Source organism: Ostrea edulis, chromosome 6, assembly GCF_947568905.1.
Source record: "Ostrea edulis chromosome 6, xbOstEdul1.1, whole genome shotgun sequence".
NCBI lineage: Eukaryota > Metazoa > Mollusca > Bivalvia > Ostreida > Ostreidae > Ostrea > Ostrea edulis.
This window is the reverse complement of record NC_079169.1, coordinates 91,446,752-91,468,815: the sequence shown is the minus strand read 5'-3', so window position 1 is coordinate 91,468,815 and position 22,064 is coordinate 91,446,752. Positions and strand designations below refer to the sequence as shown.

Genomic DNA, 22,064 nt, shown 5'->3' with positions numbered 1-22,064 from the left:
GTTTGTCATACAGTTGAGTTGTCAGTTTGCCGTTAATGTCTACTTTCAATAAAATATCTAAGTATGAAGCAGAAGTGGACGACTCTGTGGTGTCCTTTATTTCGAGCTCGCAGGGATATATCAAATCGACATATGAATGAAAGCTATCATTGTTAATAGACAAAACGTCATCGATATATCTAAATGTCGAATTGAAGGTCACAACGAGAGATTTTTTCTTCTCACGTAGAAGTTTTTGAATAAATTCTGCTTCATATGAATATAAAAACAGGTCAGCTAACAAAGGAGCACAATTCGTGCCCATGGGAATTCCAACAGACTATTGGAAGACCTGATCACCAAAGACCACGAAGATATTGTCAATGAGGAACTCTAGCATATTTTTTATTTCAACTTCAGAGTACTTGTGCGTGGAATCAGAGTGGTGTTTAACAAAGTAAGTTTTTGAATGACTGATCACTAGATATGAATATTTCCGTTTTCCGTTTTTGTTGAAGAAGCAACTGTCTATGATGTCAAAAAGTCTAGTCTTTAATTTATCGTGAGGAATGGTCGTGTATAGTGTTGAAAAGTCATAGGTTTTAGTGTTATTGATTTGGGAAAAATTCTGTGATTTCAAGTTTACCAAAAATTCTTTAGAATTTTTTAGAATCCACATTTGATTAACACCACTTCTGGTATATGTAGTCGCACAGTAAGTTTGAAGTTTCTCCTTCACAGCTGTTAACATTTTCGTGAGGACCAAAGATAATATAAGTTCGTTCAGTGGGTAAAATTACACGCTTTTCACCGACAAGTTAACGTTTTTTTAACTGATCAAAGCTTGGTCAACGGAAGGGGAGGATTTACGTCACCTATCGCAAGAAGGATAACTCCGCTGGTAAACCAAGAAGTTCCGAGTGTCAATGGAAACTATGTAAAGGTAAGAGAATTACGAAATTGCTTATTTTGGCGCATATTTACAAATCGGAAAACGTCAAATTCAAGAAATAATTAAAATCGTGCAGCGATGAATTGCAACCAATCTATATCATCTTGGGTGCTGGGAAATTTGGCAGAAGGCAGTCAAAGCGAATATATTGACAATGAGGACATCAAAAACAAATATGAATCCAATGTAACCAGTTCTCGGTTTACCAGCGGAGTTATCCTTCTTGCGATAGGTGACGTAAAGCCTCCCCTTCCGTTGACCAAGCTTTGATCAGTTCAAAAAACGATAACTTGTCGGTGAAAATCGTATAATTTTACCCAATGAACGAACTTATATTAGAGTGTCATACCGATTTTTAGTGAGTGAAATATTCGGGCTACGGCGTGATGTCACCATTTTTACTGGTAGGTACAGTTTTAAAGGGCATTTCAAAAAGAATTCCTTGACAGACGAAGTAGGCAACCTTGTTGTTTTTATATATAGAGTGGGTTACGAATTTTTATAAAACGTTTATTTTAGGTAATTTTTCGGATCGATGGTATAGGTAAGATTACAAATATGTTACAAAAAGATGATTTATGGGGGAAAAGGCCCGGGGGTCTATATCGGGGGGGGGGGGGGGGGGGGCTTTCCTCAAGCACCAGGACAAACGAAAAGAATTATATAATGTGGCCAATATCAACAGAGAATAATAAGAAAAACTACATATAAATACATCTACATTGTAGCACTACAACTACACTAATCTACAAACGAATTTACAACGCAGACTACATGTTTTTTGGTCTTTAGGCTTGCCAATCAATGTTAAAAGTGGAGCGAATAAGGACATGCCTAATTCGTTTAAAGAGCTGAACCAAAATGTACGAAGTGATAATAATGGACTTAATTAATCTCAAGTGGAACCCGTAAAGCTAACTTATACCCAGAGAGATTCTATTTTAACTATGCATTAAGAATAAATAATTTGTAAAAGATAATAATAAGTAAAAAATATCAACACACAAAATAAATAAATAAATAAAAATAAACTATGTAAATGAAGTAAGAAATGAACAAAATTAGAGAGAAAGATAATGTAAATAACAAGTTTGAATAAGTAAACAAAGTGGATCAACTCAAAACAAAAACAAAGAATAAGCAGCCCAGGAAATTGAATCAACATCAGACATTCCCGTACTGATCATGTCTAGGGTAGACGTGCAAAGCACATAGAATCACGGAAACTGATAAATGGGTTTTACATGCAAGGTGAAGATAACGAACAGTGATCAATCTCATAACTCCTACAAGCATGTAAGCAATCGGTTATGAAGGTCAAAGTAATTAAAAGGGGTGGGCTGATTGTAAACGAATTGAAAAGAACAAAATGTGTTCAATAATGGTCATAGTACCACTGTTAGGGACATGATCAGACGAGTAGGTCTAGATGAAGCTTAAAATCTAGTAAGAGTTTAGCCCGTATTCATCCTGGTGAAGTCAGTAGGTTTGTTGATACCATGCGGTTCAAATGACTTCAATCTGTGCATCCAGAATTTTTCCTTCGGCTTTCTTTCGGTATCTGACCAACTAGGGTCATGATCAATAACCACTACTGTCATGTCCTCCCATCGGTGGTTATTGCCATTGAAATGTGTGGTTACTGGCAAATCTTTTTGGGTTCTGATGGAGGACCGGTGGTTGTTGACCCGTCTGCGAAGGTCTGTTGTTTCTCCTATGTACTGCTTCTGGCAGACATCGCAACTGATGAGATAGATGCAGTTATTGGTTTTGCAGGAAAAGTTTCCCAATATTTTATAACTGTGACCCTTGACAGGACTACTAAAACCCTCAGTGCCTGAGCTATATTTGCATAATTGACATCTAAGGTCTGAGCATGTTTTGAAATCTCCATTGGGTAAAGGGTTATCCAGTTTGGTCCTTACTATCATGTCCTTCAGGTTTCTGGGACGTCTGAAGGATGCCATCGGTGTTTTTTCAGAATACCGTTGATGTTCTTGAGGGCGGGATGATACGTAGTGACCAATGGAATCCTGTCATTCTGAGGTTTTTCTATATACTGGAGGAGGGACTCTCGGTCCTGTAGTCGCGGATTGTACCTTGCAAGGATCATATCCTCTGTTAATGAGATGAGTTTTGAGGATTGTTCCTTGTTCTTGGAAAACAGTACGAGTAGAGCAGATGCGGCGGATTAGGCACACCTTTGAAAGTATGGGGTGGATGACAACTAGATGGCATAAGGTATAGATGAGAGTCAGTGGGTTTGGTGTGGAGATTATAAACTCAATTTCCCCGTTTCTAAATGTGGCTGTGGTATCCAAAAAAGTGTTATTTGAGGTGGAAATTTCCACAGTACACTTGATGGAATTATGGAAAGAGCTTGCCATAAAGCACTAAAATGACCAACGACGCGAACAACCTGATTGTCAAATTTTCGGGACGACCCGTCCCTTCTTCAGGACAAGCGAAAAGAATTACATAATGTGGCCAATAAAACCAAAAAACAAACAAACATCAAAACATAAATAGTGAAATAAAAGAAAAGCAATAAAACAAGATTGAGAGGTATGCGAGTGGATCAAAATAATACAGCTGGTCAAAACGATATAAACGCACTAAAGTTCCAACAACACCCGATACCTCAAAGTGTCGGATCCACAACATGGATGCAAGGTCAAATACAAAAAATTATACAAAGCACTAAAATGACCAACGACACGAACAACTTTCCACAACATGGATACAAGGTCAAATACAAAAAATTATACAAAGCACTAAAATGACCAACGACACGAACAACACACACACACATATATATATATACACTCCTAAGTTTTCCCATAATAGACATATCTTTCTCATCTCGAGATCACGCATAGTGAATTTACGTTCTTCAATCCCAGCATATGTAAAAATTTCATCGCATTTCCTATGACGACAACTGCGTGAAACTTTATCTCTCAGTGTGTCGAAACTGGAATCCTCCTCAAACACAACACAACCTTGTATTTCGTCTTATAAATTATTTGTTAGACAAGTCTATGTATCATTTCTTCATCAGATTCTATGAGTTCAGAAAGAGGAGGCTGGTCATTACATTGTAACCACCCACTACATATATCTTGCTCAATACGCCGGTTTCGAGATACGTCCGAGTTATTTCCCTTTGGATAACTCTCGTACATAGTAAGGCGCGAAAGAATTTGTTTACTCGCGGGAGTGGGACAGATATTCATCACAGCGTAAGTGAATGTACTCAGTAAGTTTCTCATACGCTGTTTGATAACCCGAATTCGACTGATACACAAACTAAGTAAGTGATAAGTATTTAGCGAGTAATTAAATACATAGAATTCTTATCCTATCACGTTATTTCGCTGGTCATAAGTACCATATCCAAGATATTTCTTGCAAATATGACATTGTTTGTATGTTTCCTCTTCGGTAAAACATTTCTTTCGATAGTATTTAGTATTTCCCACATTTACATATTTAAAGAGAAGCCGCTTTTAATACATTTCATCGTCTTCCTCGTTGGCTGCATATCCACTCTGTCCCACTTAGGCATTCAAAGTTACACTAAATGCACCTCCTATACAGAAGAGTTCCTATCTCGAAACTGGCGTAATTGTTTTCTGTCCGCGGGACGAATTCCCGTATTACTTCATCGAAATCCTACAAAACCACTACCGAATTTAACTTTAGTGCATTTAAAATAAGTTTAATAGCAAATAACTTACACAGAACAGAATGTGTGAACAACAAATTTTAATTCTACGAGGTATCTTCTTGAATGTAGAAAAACAAATAGTATTCACCAAACTCTGCACGGTGACCTATGCACTCACTAGATTATTAATGATATTTTGCTGGGTCTTTTCACCGAAACCTTGTTTTTCCAATTCACCATTCCTTTTATTTTATCCCTTGGGGATCCGGGTTGGAATAGGTCCTCAGAACCCCTTGCTTATCGTAAGAGGCGACTAAATGGGGCGGTCCTTCGGATGAGACCGCAAAAACTGAGGTCCCGCGTCACAGCAGGTGTGGCACGATAAAGATCCCTCCCTGCTCAAAGGCCGTAAGCGCCGAGCATAGAGCTATATTTTGTAGCCCTTCACCGGCAGTGGTGACGTCTCCATATGAGTGAAATATTATCGAGAGGGACTTTAAACAATATTCAATCAATAATCCTTTTATTTTTATTCATGAAATATACACTTTTTCCATAGGCTTCAATGTTAAGTTACATGTAATTAGGCCATATCTTTTAATTATGAGGAAATTTTCAAATTGTCCCTCGGTAAAACTTCATAGTGTAGGAGTTATGAGATTGATCACTGTTCATTATCTTCACCTTTCATTGTTGTATGCGTCGAGCATAGACCAAAAATTTGCAGCCCTTCACCGGCAATGGTGACGTCTCCATATGAGTGAAATATTCTCGAGAGGGACGTTAAACAATATTCAATCAATCATTCGGAATATTTCGGATTTTCCCCTTGGATTGTACTTCTTTTACAATCAGGTAGGGAATATATTATATTATATCGGTTGAGCATCACTGAAGAGACATTATTTGTCGAAATGCGCATCTGGTGCATCAAAATTGGTACCGTATAAGTTTTACATTATGACCCCTGGGTCGAGGCCTCTGCTGGTGGACTGTTAGTTCCCGAGGGTCTCTACAGCCCAGTAGCTAAGTACTTCGTTACTAGCTTGAAAATACGGATGTATATTTAATTGCTGTTATAAAATTTAGAAATTCATTTCAAAATTAAGGATTATCTCCCTCATGCATAGCTCTTATCCTTGGACGAATTTGGCTCCACTTTTTTGGCACGCTGTTTTTGGCTATATTTAGCTCTAAAACTTCATAGTTATTTCGGATTTCAACATTTCGGTTGAGCCTCACTGACGAGACATTATTTGTCGAAATGCGCATCTGGTGCATCAAAATTGGTACCGTATAAGTTTTACATATATATCTATATATAAATACATTTGTTTGTTCATTTTTGTGCAAGTACTGAATGTATATTTCTCATGAAATTATCGTAAATTTCACATCAATGCACGCAGCAATCATGGACAAACAAAACTTATGGAGCAGATACATGGGGTTTCAATATAGGAAAGGATATTGAGAAGGTTCACACTCGGTTTTGTAAATTGATATTGAAAGTTAAGAACTCCACTTCAAATTATATGACTTCTACAGAATTGGGCCGTGTACCGTTAATAAGACAAATGTACATAGAAAATTACGTATACTGAAATATTGGGTGAAAATCGTAAGTACTCAGAATTGTATATTGAAAAATTTATATGCTAGAATTCATATTCTTTTATTGAAACGAATATTTTATTATTGTTTTTTTACACTGTTTTAGATATGTTCAATTTTTAATTGTAGTTTATTGTTGTTTTAATGTCAAGCGCTTAGAGTATTTTTTTTATTATATAATGTGCTATATAAATACTGTAAATAATAATAATATGATGAAATGCATGTCTTTTCTTATCATAATTCATGGGTATCAAATGTGAAGGATATCAAATTGTTTGATATTGGTGAGTGATCTACAATTTTCCTTGAATTTTCACAGTTGATAATCCTGACATTTGTACTTTATCAATTAATATAAATTTCTGATATAATTAAGAAAGTTTACTTTCACTCTTACGCACACGTTCCTTTTTCATTTTTACCTTTCTATGAAGATGGATCCTTTCACTCTGATGTTCCGAATGACAATGGACGGTGAACGCAAGACTGTAAACGGAGAGCACATGGTGAGCGAACGGGAAAATTGTAAAGTATAACGTTTCAGGGACTGTAGGATAAACATGGCAATTTTGTGAATATTTATAAAAATCAACAATACATACTAGATTTTGTAACATCCTATAGTTTCATATACCGTCAGCCGTGTTTCAAATTTTATGAAAAAAGATTGCTTTGATGTGACCGCAATTATACTAAAATAGGTGTAAATGAATAACACTACATGTAAATTACTATTGATATAAGAATTGATGAAATTGCATGTCAGCTATACAATAAAAATAATCTATTTGTATTATAGTTAACTTAGATGGATGCAAGGAGAATTTAGATTTAATGATTTATATATATACATGTACTACACATAGTAGTCAAAAAGAAAAGATTTCGTCCGATTATACTTTTATATAACATACGAGATTATTTCAGTGTTGTAAATACATGTACTAACAGCTGTTTTAAATGAATGTTTGTACAAATAAAATTATAATTTTTACCAGAAATACCATTAGGTTTTCTTCTCGTGCATATACATCTAGTAGTATTTCATATTGAACTCTATGTAAACAACGTACATGTACCCATGATGCAGCCGACAAAATTATTTCCGGGTTAACAAATATATATGCTAGCTTCAATCCGGTATCATATGAACGTATTATTATACCTTCATACATGTAAAAGAAAGTGTCACTTCTCCCTCTACATGCCCGTGGCTTCAGTCCGGTATAAAAGCAGTATTATACTCAGTATAAAAGACAGTGTCAGTCTAGTGTAAAAGTTGTATGCCTTCATAAAAGAAAGTGAATATTTTAAAACTCGAGCCATCGATTTAAAAATGAATGTTGTATGCACGGGAAATAAAATTTAAGGTTTCTGAATGGCTAATTACACATGTATATGGGTAAAACCTCTCTTATTGTGTATGAATTAATTCTGGTCATAATCTTTTTCACAGTTCATGAAGTGGTCGGCGATTGGTCAGTTGTTTGTGTCAATAGACCTCGCCATTGATCGGCGACTTTGTACAAGACACGACAGGGAGACTACATTGTAAGTGTATTTAATTCACAGATTATATTGAAGTTTATGGTGATATTTTTGTTATTTACATGTACATACCCGATAGCCACGTCACAGCATGTTCTCGGTATGTATGGGGGTGGACTAATTGACGTATGTGTAAGTCTTTTTATATCATTCCGATCTTCCCGGTAAACCCTGTGTGGTCATTTCATCAATACAAACACCGAGCACTGATTTTATCTCGGTAGTGAGTGACCTTTACGTTGGTATGGCTAGCGGTGGACCCGAATATTGCGTTGTTATTCTAATCAGCGCATAAATATAGAGTAGAAATATCGCTATAATTCTCCAAATTTCAATTAGTCCATAAAACTTTTTTTTAAAACGTCTTTAGAATGGAAAATATTATCTGGTGGGTTTTACTATGTCAAAAGGCAAGTTAGAATCGTGTAAATGGTTTTTTTTTTTAACTCGTAGACCGATTGATTTTATACAAATCTTGTTTTTGTCATATGAATGTTCAAACTGCGGATGAAAAACGCAATAAAATGCAGGATTGTCAAAATTAGCTTTCAGTTGTATTGTAAGATTATAAGACTCTCTTATGAGTAACCATGAAATATAAGGGGATTCCACCCGAGGGTTGCAAAAAAGCTGTGAAACCCGAGGCTTTGACGAGGGTTTTACCGCTTTTTTGCAACCCCGAGGGTGGAATCGCCTTAATATTTCATGGCAACTCATAAGAGAGTATTTTTCTTTCATATTTCTAGAAATTTTCCGTTTTCCTTGTGCCTAGCGACGCCATTTTGAGAATTTTCCAATTAATTAATTTTTCGCTGTACATAAAAAAACCCCACCAGAATCGAATTCTACGACCTTCATTTTGGCAACTGCGTTGCTGACAAAAAATCGGCCGACGAGTGTACAAGTGAATTGTATTAGAGTCATTCCTCTTTGAATAAGTACACAATAAATCAATAATCAGGGTGATTCGTGACGTCACTCGGCAGTCCATCAGCGCGAAACATTTTGACAGATCTAATCAGAATCTGAATCCACAACTGCAAGCTTTCTTCTTAAAGGAGCATTAATATTGATATTAATTGAGCAATTATTTAATGACGAGTGTGAGATTCCAAGTGGTTTTTGTTGGTCTGGATATGGGCAAGGACCCGAGTCTCATGGGCATTGGAGGCACTTGTTTCACCTGAGACACATACAGGGACAGTAGACGTTGGCAGAGTGAATGTGGAGGTAGGCCTAGAACTAGTAGACCGTGTGGGCTGGGTTTCTGTGAACTGACATAATGCACCGGATGACATAAATGTACTTGACAGTATTTTCAATATGTGAGGAATTTGACTGTTGTTGAGTGTGCGGTAGTTGTTTACTTTAAGGAATGTGTATTTTTTTTGTCTGGTCACATACACCTGGAGATTATCAGGGACATTACAATCTGTCATTTTTTGTACAAGAGCTTTGCGAACGCCAGTGAACTCGTCAATCGAGCTAAGTTGCAGGCTAGTTGTGTATTGATTATTACGTCATGGGATATTAAAGATAAACGTCACGTGATATGAAAGATTATAAGACTCTCTTATGAGTAGCCATGAAATATAAGGTGATTCCACCCGAGGGTTGCAAAAAAGCTGTGAAACCCGAGGCTTTGCCGAGGGTTTTACTGCTTTTTTGCAACCCCGAGGGTGGAATCACCTTAAGAGAGTATTTTTCTCTCATATTTCTAGAGTTTTCCGTTTTCCTTGTGCCTGGCGACGCCATTTTGAGAAATTCCCAATTAATTAATTTTTCGCTGTACATTAAAAATAACAAAGACCCTCATTTTGGCAACCACGTTGCCGACAAAAAATCGGCCGACGAGTGTATAAGTGAATTGTATTAGAGTTATTCCTCTTTGAATAAATCAATAATCAGGGTGATGCGTGACGTAACTCGACAGTCCATCAGCGCGAAACATTTTGACAGACCTAATCAGAATATAAATCCACAACTGCACGTTTTTTTTTCTTCTTAGAGGAGCATTGCTATTGATATTAATTGAGCAGTTATTTAATGACGAGTGTGTGAAGAGAGATTCCAATTGGTTATGGGCATGGCTAGACTTTCGTTTTCCACGCGTGCAGGGACTCGAGTCTCATGGACATTGAAGGCACTTATTTCACCTGAGACACGGACAGTAGACGTTGACAGAGTGAATGTGGAGGTAGGCCTAGAAGTAATAGACCGTGTGGACTGGGTTTCTGTGAACTGGCATAGGGCCTAATGCACAGGATGACATAGGTGTATGAGGAATTTGTGACTATTGTTGAGTGTGCGGTAATTGTTCAAGGAATGTGTATTTTTGTGTCCGGTCACATACACCTGGAGATTATCACGGACATTACAATCTGTCATTTTTTGTACAAGAGCTTTGCAGACGCTAGTGTTCGTCAATCGAGGCGAGGTAAGTTGCAAGCTAGTTGTGTATTGATTATGACGTCACGGGATATGTAAGATAAACGTCACGTGATATGAAAGATAGAAATATCTTACATACCTTTCTTTCATAGAATAGCTGTATCTTACATACGTAGATATGAGAGAAAGAAATATCTTTCATACCTTTCTTTCATAAAATATGGGAGGCCTCCGTGGCCGAGTGGTTAGAGCATCGCGCTCAAAATCACACGGCCTCTCACCTCTGTCGGTGCACGTTCGAATCCCGATGGCGCCGGTAAGCGAGAAAGTTTCTATATGAGAGAAAAGTTTTATTCTACGTAGATCGAGAGGTGGTTCACCGGTATAAACTATGTATAGGAGAGGTTCGAAAAGCACAGTCGAAGTCCCTGATGGTGGATTTCATCAAGGGCTTTGTTCTTGCCGCTTCCTATACTATACAACCTAGTCTTAAGTTGATCTATGAAATGATTTGTATTCGTTACTTAAAATGTATTGATTTTAATATGTTGGGGTACAATGATATAGATTTGTTTTGTATTTTTATCCCGTTCTTGATTTATAATTTCGTACACTATATATGAACTGATGATATACTTTCAGTATCAACATGCCGTTTGAGGATTTAGTACACATTGACGACTGCTGTTTCCCGCCTTTTCCACCGCTACAGAAGGACGCCAGGAAACACTTAGAGGCTGTAAGAGATATGAAGACCAATGAGGACGATGTTATCTTGCTTACCTATCCAAAATGTGGTATGTTGTTCGTCTCCAGCTTCTGGCACGGGTATCCTATTTATTAAGTCTCCCAAAACGAAGTTGGGAGATTTATTGTTTTTGCTCCGTTCTTATTCTTATTCTTCTTCCGCTTCTTTCTCGCGCCTTAAACTGTCCGATGCCACTCTCCATAACCAGTTGATGAAAGTAATAGATATTCAAGGATATGATAGGCTAATGTATTAGATGTGCAGAAATATTTTTGTTTTCAGATAGAAGGGGGTTAGGGTACATGTTGGAGGGATCAAATGGAGTGGGGTTTAAGATAGAAATCTATGGAAGGAAATTAATTTCAAAATTCAACAGATATAACTTTTAAAGATATTACTTAAGAACCAGGTCTGATAGAGATGATGAAGGGATGTACAATTGGTATAATGGTAAGTGAGGTCTACAAATTCGTATCAAGATCAAGTGACTACAGTGACCTCTGACCTTGAACATACAAACTCATATTTTTATAACTAGAATTGATAGATACATTGGACCTGCAGAAATGATAAGATCTAACAAACTAGTATCAAGGTCAAGTGACCTCTGACCTTAGAACATAAAATTGGTAATTACTTAGGAACCAGGTCTGATAGACATATGAGATCTTCAGAAATAATGATGAGATCTGCAAATCAAGGACACGTGACTCCAGTGACCTTGACCTTAGATCATAAACTTGGTATTACTTAAGAACTAGGTCTGATAAAGAGATGAAATCCTCAGAAATGATAAAAGGATGATGGGATCTACAAATTGGTATCAAGGTCAAGTGACTCCAGTGACCTTGACCTCTGACTCTAAATATAAGTCTGGTATAACTTTAGAACTGGGACTAATAGAGACATAAAAGGCCTTCAAAATTATAAAAGGGTGTAGTGACGTTCGAAGTAGTATCCCCATTGACCTTGATTATAAAAACTTGTATAACTTTAGAACCAGGACCGATAGAGACATGGGATCATCAAAAAATGATAAGAGGATGCTGGGACCTGCAAACTAGGGTCAAGGTCAAGTAACACCAGTTTTACTTAAGGAAAGATGGGGAATTTTTTTTGGGGGGGGGTCCAAATCAAAGCCTTCGTGATCTATACAATTTTAATGAAGTTAAAATTGGCATGGATTTTGTCAAGGGAGGAAATTAGTAGTACTCAGAAAAAGCCACTTACGGTATACAGCCAGTACTTCTTTTAGGAAACTTAATGATCGGTAGATTATAATCACATCTTGTTTCTCTTACAAAGTCGTACAAAAATGAATGCGTATTTGTTGATTCAGACACCCATTAATAATTATGATATTATGCTATTATTGTAGGAACACATTGGGTTTGGGAGATCATTGTAATGCTTCTCAAAAGAAAAGCAGAATATCACCAGTGCGTCAGAGAACACATATTTCTGGATTCTGTTGACCTATCTTCTCTGGTTAGTCTACCATCTCCTAGGGTGTTCAATACACACATACCTTTTCGATGGTTACCACAGGAACACTTCCGTAAAGGACGCAAGGTTGTCAACATAGTCAGAAACCCTAAAGATGTAGCAGTTTCGTTATACTGCCATTGGCATTCCTCCAACGAACTTGGGGTCGGATCCCTCTCTTGGTCAGATTTCTTCGAAGAAATTGTGGTCAAACAGTGTAAGTTGAAAACTGGTTCATTAATAGATGGACATACATTAAAGTGAACTTTCTGAATCAAAATTTGTTCGCCTTTTCAGTTTGACTTTTTCTCCAGAACTGTTTAACAAACTTCAACTAAACTTGGCACATACAATGTAATATCCTTGAATAAGGGATTCAAATTTGATTAAATAAAAGGTTGTGTTCCTTTCCCAGGGAGATAACTCATAAATAGTGAAGTAGAAATAGAGTGTTTAGACAATGAAAGGTGAATATAACACATCGTTTTAGACTTGCATATTATTAATATTATAGGTGGTTAAATCTTTATGGTTTCTTTACCATCATTTCAACATTACATTTTCAAGTGTATATTTATTTCAACTATTGTATTTTATATCATTTGATTGTACGGCGTGGAACTTTTTTCATGCACATCATGTTTTAGATTTCAGTAATTTTACTTCACATTATTGATGTTTTTCTAGCATTGTTTTGATATTATCTGTCTTAATGCTATTATAATTTCCTTTTACTACGTTTATAACATGCTGTATCATTTTTATTATGTGCAGCGCTTTAGAATGGTTATTTATAGTCATATAGCTAGGGCGCTAAGTAAATAAATATTATTATTATTAATGTTGAACAGTGATCAATTCTAATAACTCCTATAATACAAAATAGAGAGCTGGGCAAACACAATCTGTCTTAATATTGTGGAATCATTAGAATCCGTGCTGACTCAATTTTCGTGGGTACCCCTCACCCACGAATTTACATCCTCAACGAATAAAGACAAAACAAACATTTTAGAGTTATCTTTCTTACAAATATATAAATCCACGAAATTACGTTCCCATGAACCTGTAAAAATTGAGCAATCAACGAAAATTGGCCCCCACGAATTTAAATGAATCTACAGTAATCAGTCTACCAGAACACCCAAAATGAAAGCTTTTATATATTCAGTATTCACGTTTCTTCAAATCATAATCCCAGTGGCTTTGACGGGGCCACATATTGGATTTAAAATGGTACATTCATAATAATGTTTTCATTATGGAATTAAATTTGTTGAAATGATAACTCATCAGGACATGTCCCGGTAACTCAAGTTCTCTTTCTCTTCGGGACCGGGATGTCGTGGGTCCATGCCCCGCTTGTTCCTTGGCCGCGTTAATCATAAGACATGAAATTAGGTAGTGATTGCTTTTTCGCCAAACTCTCGGCATTTAGAAGTAAGAGGCGCTGGTCTTTCAGATGAGTGTTGCTAAAACGCGGAAAAAGAAACGGAAGACGGAACGAAACATGGAAAATATTGTATGCAATAATGTTATGAGGAGGTTGGCAGTTTGCAAAACAAAAGGTTTATCATGATCAAGAGAAGCAGAAATTACAGAGAGAGCAGGAAGTCATCCACAGAATCCACCGTTTCATATACTTCATACTAATGCATATGCATTTCAAAATCATAAACTTGCCATGGAAAATGTTAAAAAAGAAGAAAAATAATAATCATACTGAAAAAGACTTGAATTTTTTAATTTTATTTCCAATGAAGAACCCCCCCCCCTTTTTTTTCCGAAAAAAAACCCAGTAAAAGTTAGAATATTTTTTTCAATAATTTCCACCAAAACATAGCCTTCTTAAATCGAACTTGCTTTTATTCATGATTTACTTCTACACCTGGTATAATACAATGTCATGTATTTATTTATGTGTCACATCAAATTTTAAAGCGAACGAGTCTGGTGTGGATAAAGGATTTGTGACGAGTTCATGTGAAAGTTCGTACATTTACTGACATCCTGCGAATTAGTGTTGAACCCGAAGAGATATTGCGGGAAAAAAAGATTCAAACAGAACCAATGGAAATTAGGGAGAAGTTTACAACCCATAGTATGAGAAAGTAACAGATATGAAATAGCTAAAAGACTTAACAGACAATTCATGCTTGAATGGAATGAAAAGGTCATCTCATTATATCTAAATGTTAAAATACATGTGTTTAATTTAAAAATAAAGTGTTAGAAGTCCTCCCTATTTAGGATTGGAGTGCTGCGATCACAAAGTCTCTGTTACCTAAAAACTAATATATCAAACACCAGATGATAACATGCTGACTTAATAAGATTATGAATTGTCGTTGTTATATACATACCGCAGTCCCTGTTTAGGTACACACATACACTAATTATGTGTAAATTTACATTTAAATGTGCGTTAATGACGTTTTGCCACCGGGGGGGGGGGGGGGTCTCAACCCATAGGTGTCGCTGCTCCCTAACACATATCTCAATGCCGACATTTCCAAATTCTTGTAAAACGCTTTGTAAATTCTTATACAGACGTTTAACTTCGCTAAAATCAATTTATGATGCAGAATTTTAAGATAAAAGTGTTTAACCGCTTGTAAACAAATTCCTACAATTTAGATTTTAATCATAATCAAGGATTTTCTTCCGATTTGATGTGTTAGCTACATTAATCATTCTAATTCTTAAATTCTTTTCCGTTCTGCTCCGTCTTCCGTTTCGTGTTCCATTCCGCGTTTTAGCATCACCCCTGTCAGATGAGATGGTAGGCGTGTAACACGTTAAAGAACCCTCACTGCTACGACTATGAGCGACATGCATAGGTATAAATTCGTGGCACTTCACCTACAGATGATGATGTGTCAATATTGTAACGTGCAACCCTATTATACAATTACTACATACAGAAGCGGTTGAATCCCCTCAGTTAACTTTCTGAGGACCTGGCAGTTTCAAAATATACAAATATAATATGGTTACACAAAATATACAGATAAGCGTGGAGACTACTTGTCTTTAATCAATTATGTACAATGCTCTTGAGCGATCGGCTCCTACAGCTCGATCGGCTCAATGGGACTCCTGGCTTTTGGAAGCTCAAGGTCTCGGATACCGGCTCTCGCAGCTCAGCTCCTTTTGGCTCTCGCGTTAGAATACAGTTTAAAAAAATAAATACTTAGAGCTAGGAAAGACTTGTTCAGCCACGTCTAAAGCTTTAAATGCCACCCAGCGAAAACATGATTATGAAATGCCGCGGGTACCGGAATAACTTTTTCCGGATTGTCTCAATATGATTGATTGATAGGATATTCTTTAAGCGGGACGTTCGAGAATTTTTCACTCATATGGAGACGTTTGAGTTAATATGAGAGCAAACTTTCTCGAAATCGCGTTAAAAACAATGACTCTTCCAGGGCGGAACCACGGTAATTTAACAAGTTTTCCATTGATTGATCGCCCCTCTCCGTTCACTTACAAGGAGACGTCACCATTACCTGCGAAGGACTGCAAAATTTAGGCCTATGATCGGCGCTTACGGCCTTTGAGCAGGGAGGGATCTTGATCATGCCACACCAGCTGTGACACGGAGCATCGGCTTTTGCGGTCTCATCCGAACAACTGCCCCATAGAAACTGAGGACCTATTCCCTTTCTAAAGCACCAAGAGTTATTGCAAGAACTGTAATATACGGTGCGTTTAAGCTTCCTCACACTATGACACTCCACGGGGTAAGGACGAGGATACAATTCAGAATTTGACTTTCATAGAGGAGTAAGAAGGAATGACTTTAAATTTTCTATCAGTTCTTTTAGTTGTTCATGTAGTGTTGATCCAAGTTTATGGGAACTAAATTTCTCTGAAAAACCACAACGACAGTCTTCGACATTAAAATACAAGAACCACGATGTATTGTAGATTAACCTTGTTCATGCCATGACCCTGGAGTACCCGGTAGGTTTAAAGAATCAATTCAACCTAGCTCCTATCTTTTCTCCTCACGAAAATATTAACATCTATGAAGTAGAAACTTTAAAAGTACTGTGCCACAACATATACTAGAAGTGGTGTAAATTAAATGTGGATTCTATAAAAATCCAAAGAACGTTTTTTAAATTAATTTGAAATAGCAAAACTTTTCTCAAATCAACATCAGAACGTATGACCTCTATCTTTCCTCCTCACCAAAATAAAACAGCTGTGAAGTAGAAACTTCTAACGTACCGTGTCAATACATATGCCAGAAGTGGTGTAAATCAAATGTGGATTCCAAAAAATTCTAAAGATCTTTTAGTAAACATTTTCTAAAATCAACAACATCAAAACGTGTAACTTTTCAACACTTTACACGACCATTCCTCGCGATAAATTAAAAACTAGACTTTTTGACAGCATAGATAGTTGCTTTTTCAGCAAAAATTGAAATATTCATATATAATGATCAGTCATCGAAAAAAATTGCTTTCTTAAACACCACTCTGCTGATTCCACACACAAGTACTCTGAAGTTGAAATAAATAATATACAGGAGTTCCTCATACATGTATCTTCGTAGTCTTTTGTGATAAGGTCTTTCAAATAATATGCTGGAGTTTCTCATTGACAATATCTTCATAATCTTTGATGAGAATGTCTTATCATGGGCACGAATTGTGCTTCTTTGCTAATTGGCCTGTTTTCACATTCTTATGAAGCAGGGTTTATTCAAAAGCTTCAACACGAGAAGAAAAAACTTCTTGCTGTGGCCTTCAACTCGATATTTGAATATATCGACGACATTTTATATATTAACAGTAATCATATCCATTCATATGTCGATTTGATATATTCCTTTGACCTCGAAATAAAAGACACCACATAGTCCTTCACATCTGCTTCGGACTTCGATATTTTGTTGAAAATAAATATGAACGGCAAACTAACAACTCAACTTTATGACAAACGGGATGATTTCAACTTCTACATCGTCAACTTCCCATATTTATGTAGCAATATTCCATTATCACCTGCAGATGGCATTTTCATCTCTCAACTGATTCGATATGCAAGAGCTTGTTCTGTGTATGATCAGTTTTTAAATTGAGGCAGGTTACAGACAAACAAGTTGATGTTACGGGAGTTTTCAGCAGTCTCGTTTAAAGTTGCATGTAGCATTTCGCAAAATATATGGTCGTTATAATGATCTACTCTGCCAATACAACCTACATGTATCTATCATTGGGTCAAATGCTGTCTGACGTGTTTCATGCCGATTGTTAGACCGTTCTTGGCACATTGATTGTGACTACAGATTACTCCGTTTACCTGATCAACATATAGGGCTCACGGTGGGTGTGACCAGTCGACAGGGAATTCTTACTCCTCCTACTGACCCCACCTCTGGTATACCCAGTAGTCCGTGGTGTCCCATCTCTCTAATCTGTATTACGTACAGGAGTTATGTATGGTGTCCGGATAGGGCCATTTGCAAAAGCGTGACTGCGCGTTAGTCACAACACGCCGTCACGCCAACAAGCAACACGCCTTCGCGCAGACAAGCAACGCGCTTTCGCGCTCTCACGACAACAAGCAACGCGCGTTCGCGCTCTCACGACAAGCAACGCGCCTTTGCGCTCTCATGACAACAAGCAACGCGCCTTCGCGCTCTCACGGCAGCAAGCAACGCGCTTTTGCGCTCACACGACAACAAGCAACACGCTCTCACGCCAACAAGCAACACGACTTCGCGCAGACAAACAACGCGCCATCGCACCGTCACGCCAACAAGCAACACGGTGCGAAGGCGTATTGCTTGTTGGCATGACGGTGCGAAGGCGAGTTGCTTGTTGGCGCGAAGGTGTTGCTTGTTGGCGTGAGAGCGCGAAGGTGAGTTGCTTGTTGGCGTGTTGTGACTAACGGGCAGTCACGCTTTTGAAAATGGCCCTATCCGGATACCATAGTTATGAGATTGATCACTGTTCGTTATCGTCACCTTTCAAATATGTAGCAAAGTGACTTTAGTTAGCATAGTGGTACATGGGCCGCTTGAATTTGTTAATTTGTCAAAATTGATTTTTAATAATTAATAATGTTTTCTTGTTTAACAGATAAAAATGTTTTCGGGGGATACTTCGGTTTCCAAAAAGAACTTTATCGTGCTGTTAAGTCTAACCCAGAGTATTCTATTTACACTATGTACTATGAAACATTGAAACAGGTAAGATCAGATTAAGGTCGGACTCAACTTCATAATGTTGTCCTTTGATATTACTCTATTTACGCTACATTGATGTTCGAGTTTCGCTCTATGTACAAATAGTTTAGTTATATTTCAGGATTCAGTCTCCGAGATACTCAATCTAGCAGGATATCTGGGAGTCACGTGTTCTAGGGAACTAGCAGCCGATATAGCTGACAAATGCAGTTTCCATAAGCTGCAGCATGCCTCCGATAATTTGAAGGATCATGGGGAAGTGATGAAAATTATGAAAGAAATGGGACGGGAACCTCCCAAATTTTATCGAAAAGGTGGCGGGATTTCATTGTTATACTCTCTTTTGGACAAATCCTTAATTTCTGTAAACGTCAATTGAAAGAATTCATAGCGTGCGTTATGGTTTACGATGGAATTTTGTACTAAGATTTCTAATTTTAGTTTTCATTCAGCATGAATTGTGCCCCGAAAACTTGCGTTTATTCGTATTCTATTGTTGAAGCGCAGGCGCTGATTGTATGTTCGTTTGCATCTAAACTTTTATCACTCCGTTTTTAAAGTCATATCCGAAAGATCCATGAATGCCTTGTGTAATTCTGGGCGCGTTTCGAAGAAACAGTCGGAAAAACGTCAAAAATCAGGGATTACGTTTCTAAAACATTATCTCCGCACTCTACCACAATCTTCTATAGCAAGCCACTTTACTCTTTTATTTGGGGTATCTCAAATTCAGGGTAAAACTCCGTTTGAAAGAACTATAAGGCTCACGGCGGGTGTGACCGGTCGACAGGGGATGCTTACTCCTTCTAGGCACCTGATCCCACCTCTGGTGTGTCCAGGGTTCCGTGTTTGCCCAACTATCTATTTTGTATTGCTTATAGGAGTTATGAGACTGATCACTGTTCGTTACCTTCACCTTTCATCAATCTTCCTTGCCTTTAAGGAGTAATCATCCTTTAGTTGTAAGGATACATTTTCGTAAGACAGATACATCTATAGCTCAGAGTGAATGAGGTGTCTTGTTTACTTGACGCGATAAACCCTTTACTTACGAATTTGGGCACAATAACGACTCATTTACACCGATAAAAGAAATATAAAGAACATCAACTGTTCAAATTCTGATTTTAAAAAACCTTGAAAATAAACAGATCAGTTACTTATGATTCAGTACCTTGTAAGGTGTCTTAAAGCTGGATGTGTTGGAAATTGCATTATGTAGAGTAATATAAGCTTTCACTGTACGCAAGCGTGATATCGGTCCAAATGCGCCTAATTTCCTCGATCAAATCCGATCTTGATTTTATTTCACCGGTGCGGGATTGGAGTTTTCTTTTGATGAAAGGTGGATGCTTGATTACGGTTTTACGCTGTTTTGGCAGTATGTCAGCCATTTTACGGAGGTTATGAACGGTGATCAATCTCATAACTCCTTTAAGGAATACAAAATTAAGAGTTGGGCAAACACGGACCCCTGGATATACCAGAGGTGGGATCATGTGCCTAGAAAGAGTAAGCATACCCTGTCGACCGATATACAGACACCCATTTCAATTATATTTTATAGTTCGGTGACTGAACAGTGGAAAAGTTAATATGATTTCTGGTCACATACTCTTATCCAACATCGATTTTTTTTTTATCTCGCCACTAAATGGAGTAATCCATAGTCAAAATTATTATGTAAAGAACGACCTAAGAATTGGTAGGAAACACGTCAGGAAACATTCGACCTAATAACAGGTTCTACCTGTCAATCAGATCTTTATAACGACCATAGAATTTCCAAAATTCTTATTTTAAACGAGACACTTGAAACCCCGGTATCATCAACTTATTTTACTGTAACCTGCCCGATTTAAAAACTACGTCAAAGTTTTTACTAAAGTAAATAAATGTATGAAATCTTTCGCTTTACTTACTACTCGGAAAGTGTTCGGCAAAGTTTGGAATAAATCAAACAAAAATTTGAATATCAGTTTTTGAGTTGCAAGTAAAATACATTACTCACAATGCTTTGTTATGTAAACAGGGCTCGTGCCATGCTTTTGTTTACATATAGATTGCTTAATAGAAATAGCATAAGATGTGCCAAACACTAGAAAATATTTAATTGTGTTCAGAATGAATTAATCTGCTTTAAACAAATTTTTACTTGTATATATAACCCACAGGCAATTGCATGGCTTGGGGGTCGAATTTACTATATAAAGAGTAAAGATATAAAACTCTAAATATATGGTACCCAAATTAGCCGATGTAAAAACAATAAATTAATTGATATAAAATTCTACTTTGTATTTTAATGTATTCATACATAATCAATCTACATTACTATCAAAGTTCATCCCGACATTCCGTATACTTCCCAAGATATGCAGAAATGAACTCGGAAAAATGCCTATTATTTTTTGGGTTGACTTTTAGCTGGGCCCTGACACTATACGACTACACAGAGTGTTTGAGCATTGCAACAAGCTATCAAATAGAATGTGCAGCATAAAATATCATTTCTAAAATGAATTTCTTACCCCAATTCATAAAATGAATAATAAATAAATAAAGTCTACAACATTTACATTGAACTACTAGTGTATCTGTAATAAATCTCCATTTACATTATTTATGCGGTTCAATTGAACTTTGGATATAATAAACGATTCGGATCGGTCCCCTGAATTTCAGTATATCTGGAATCGACTGTACGAGTGCCTTAAATCTGCTCAGTCTGTATACAATTTGTCTCTTTCACAAGGTGAAGTCGGTGACTGGAAGAACTGGTACACGGTCTCACAGAATGAGCGACACGATGCCATGATAAAAGAAGAAATGAAAGACATTGATTTTGATCTGCAGCTCATCTACGAAAGTAATCGGTGTTATTTAAATTAAATTATAGTCCTCAAAATTCTTGTATAGGTTGTATGTTTCCTTAAAATGATTATCATATGTTCGTATGAAACTTTGCTTATATATAATAAATAGTATTATCTCGATAGAATAGAGCAATCAAACAAGTGGGTTGGCAGTTAAATTTTAAATGTTCGATATTTTCGTTGTATGATACACATTCAATGATGATCAATGGTTTTTACACACAATGGTCTACATCGACTTTTCCAATAGTGTATGATGTAGAAACAATGAAAATAGCACAAAGATGGAAGCCCAAATTATTGGCCAGAGACTCTGGAAAATTAACAGAATCTGCAGCAGGGCTTCAAGCAAAAATTCGGCCATATGTCCAAAGGCGTCAGATCTCATTATCTGATGCCTGAAGACATCCGCCACAAGCGGGCATGTTTTGCCCATGCCATGACAAAACTGCACTATTGACGTAGAAGTGGATAAATTGGAAATTTTCACACATGATTTTATACAAACCTGCTTCTATACCATTCAGAAATACAGTTTGGGCAATATAAGAGAGATGGGTACCATCTGGGTATAACTTAGGGGTACAATT

General features: G+C 37.0%; 1 protein-coding gene across 1 annotated transcript; it reads left to right on the top strand.

The window, feature by feature from the left end:
* Nucleotides 1-1,558: 1,558 nt before the first annotated feature.
* On the top strand, nt 1,559-21,596 carry LOC125647692 (sulfotransferase 1B1-like). The gene is made up of 8 exons (XM_048874466.2): nt 1,559-3,172; nt 6,653-6,724; nt 7,675-7,769; nt 10,800-10,954; nt 12,284-12,607; nt 18,492-18,601; nt 18,720-18,912; nt 21,354-21,596. The coding sequence occupies exons 1-8, from the start codon at nt 3,113-3,115 to the stop codon at nt 21,488-21,490; spliced, it is 1,146 nt and encodes a 381-aa protein (XP_048730423.2). The 5' UTR covers nt 1,559-3,112; the 3' UTR covers nt 21,491-21,596.
* The last annotated feature ends 468 nt before the right edge of the window (nt 21,597-22,064 follow it).

Coding starts and splice junctions, on each gene's coding strand:
- LOC125647692 (XM_048874466.2), top strand. CDS start 3,113: ATGCGGCGGATTAGGCACACCTTTGAAAGTATGGGGTGGATGACAACT. Junction 7,770..10,799: donor CACGACAGGGAGACTACATT/GTAAGTGTATTT, acceptor ATATACTTTCAG/TATCAACATGCCGTTTGAGG. Junction 12,608..18,491: donor AGAAATTGTGGTCAAACAGT/GTAAGTTGAAAA, acceptor CTTGTTTAACAG/ATAAAAATGTTTTCGGGGGA.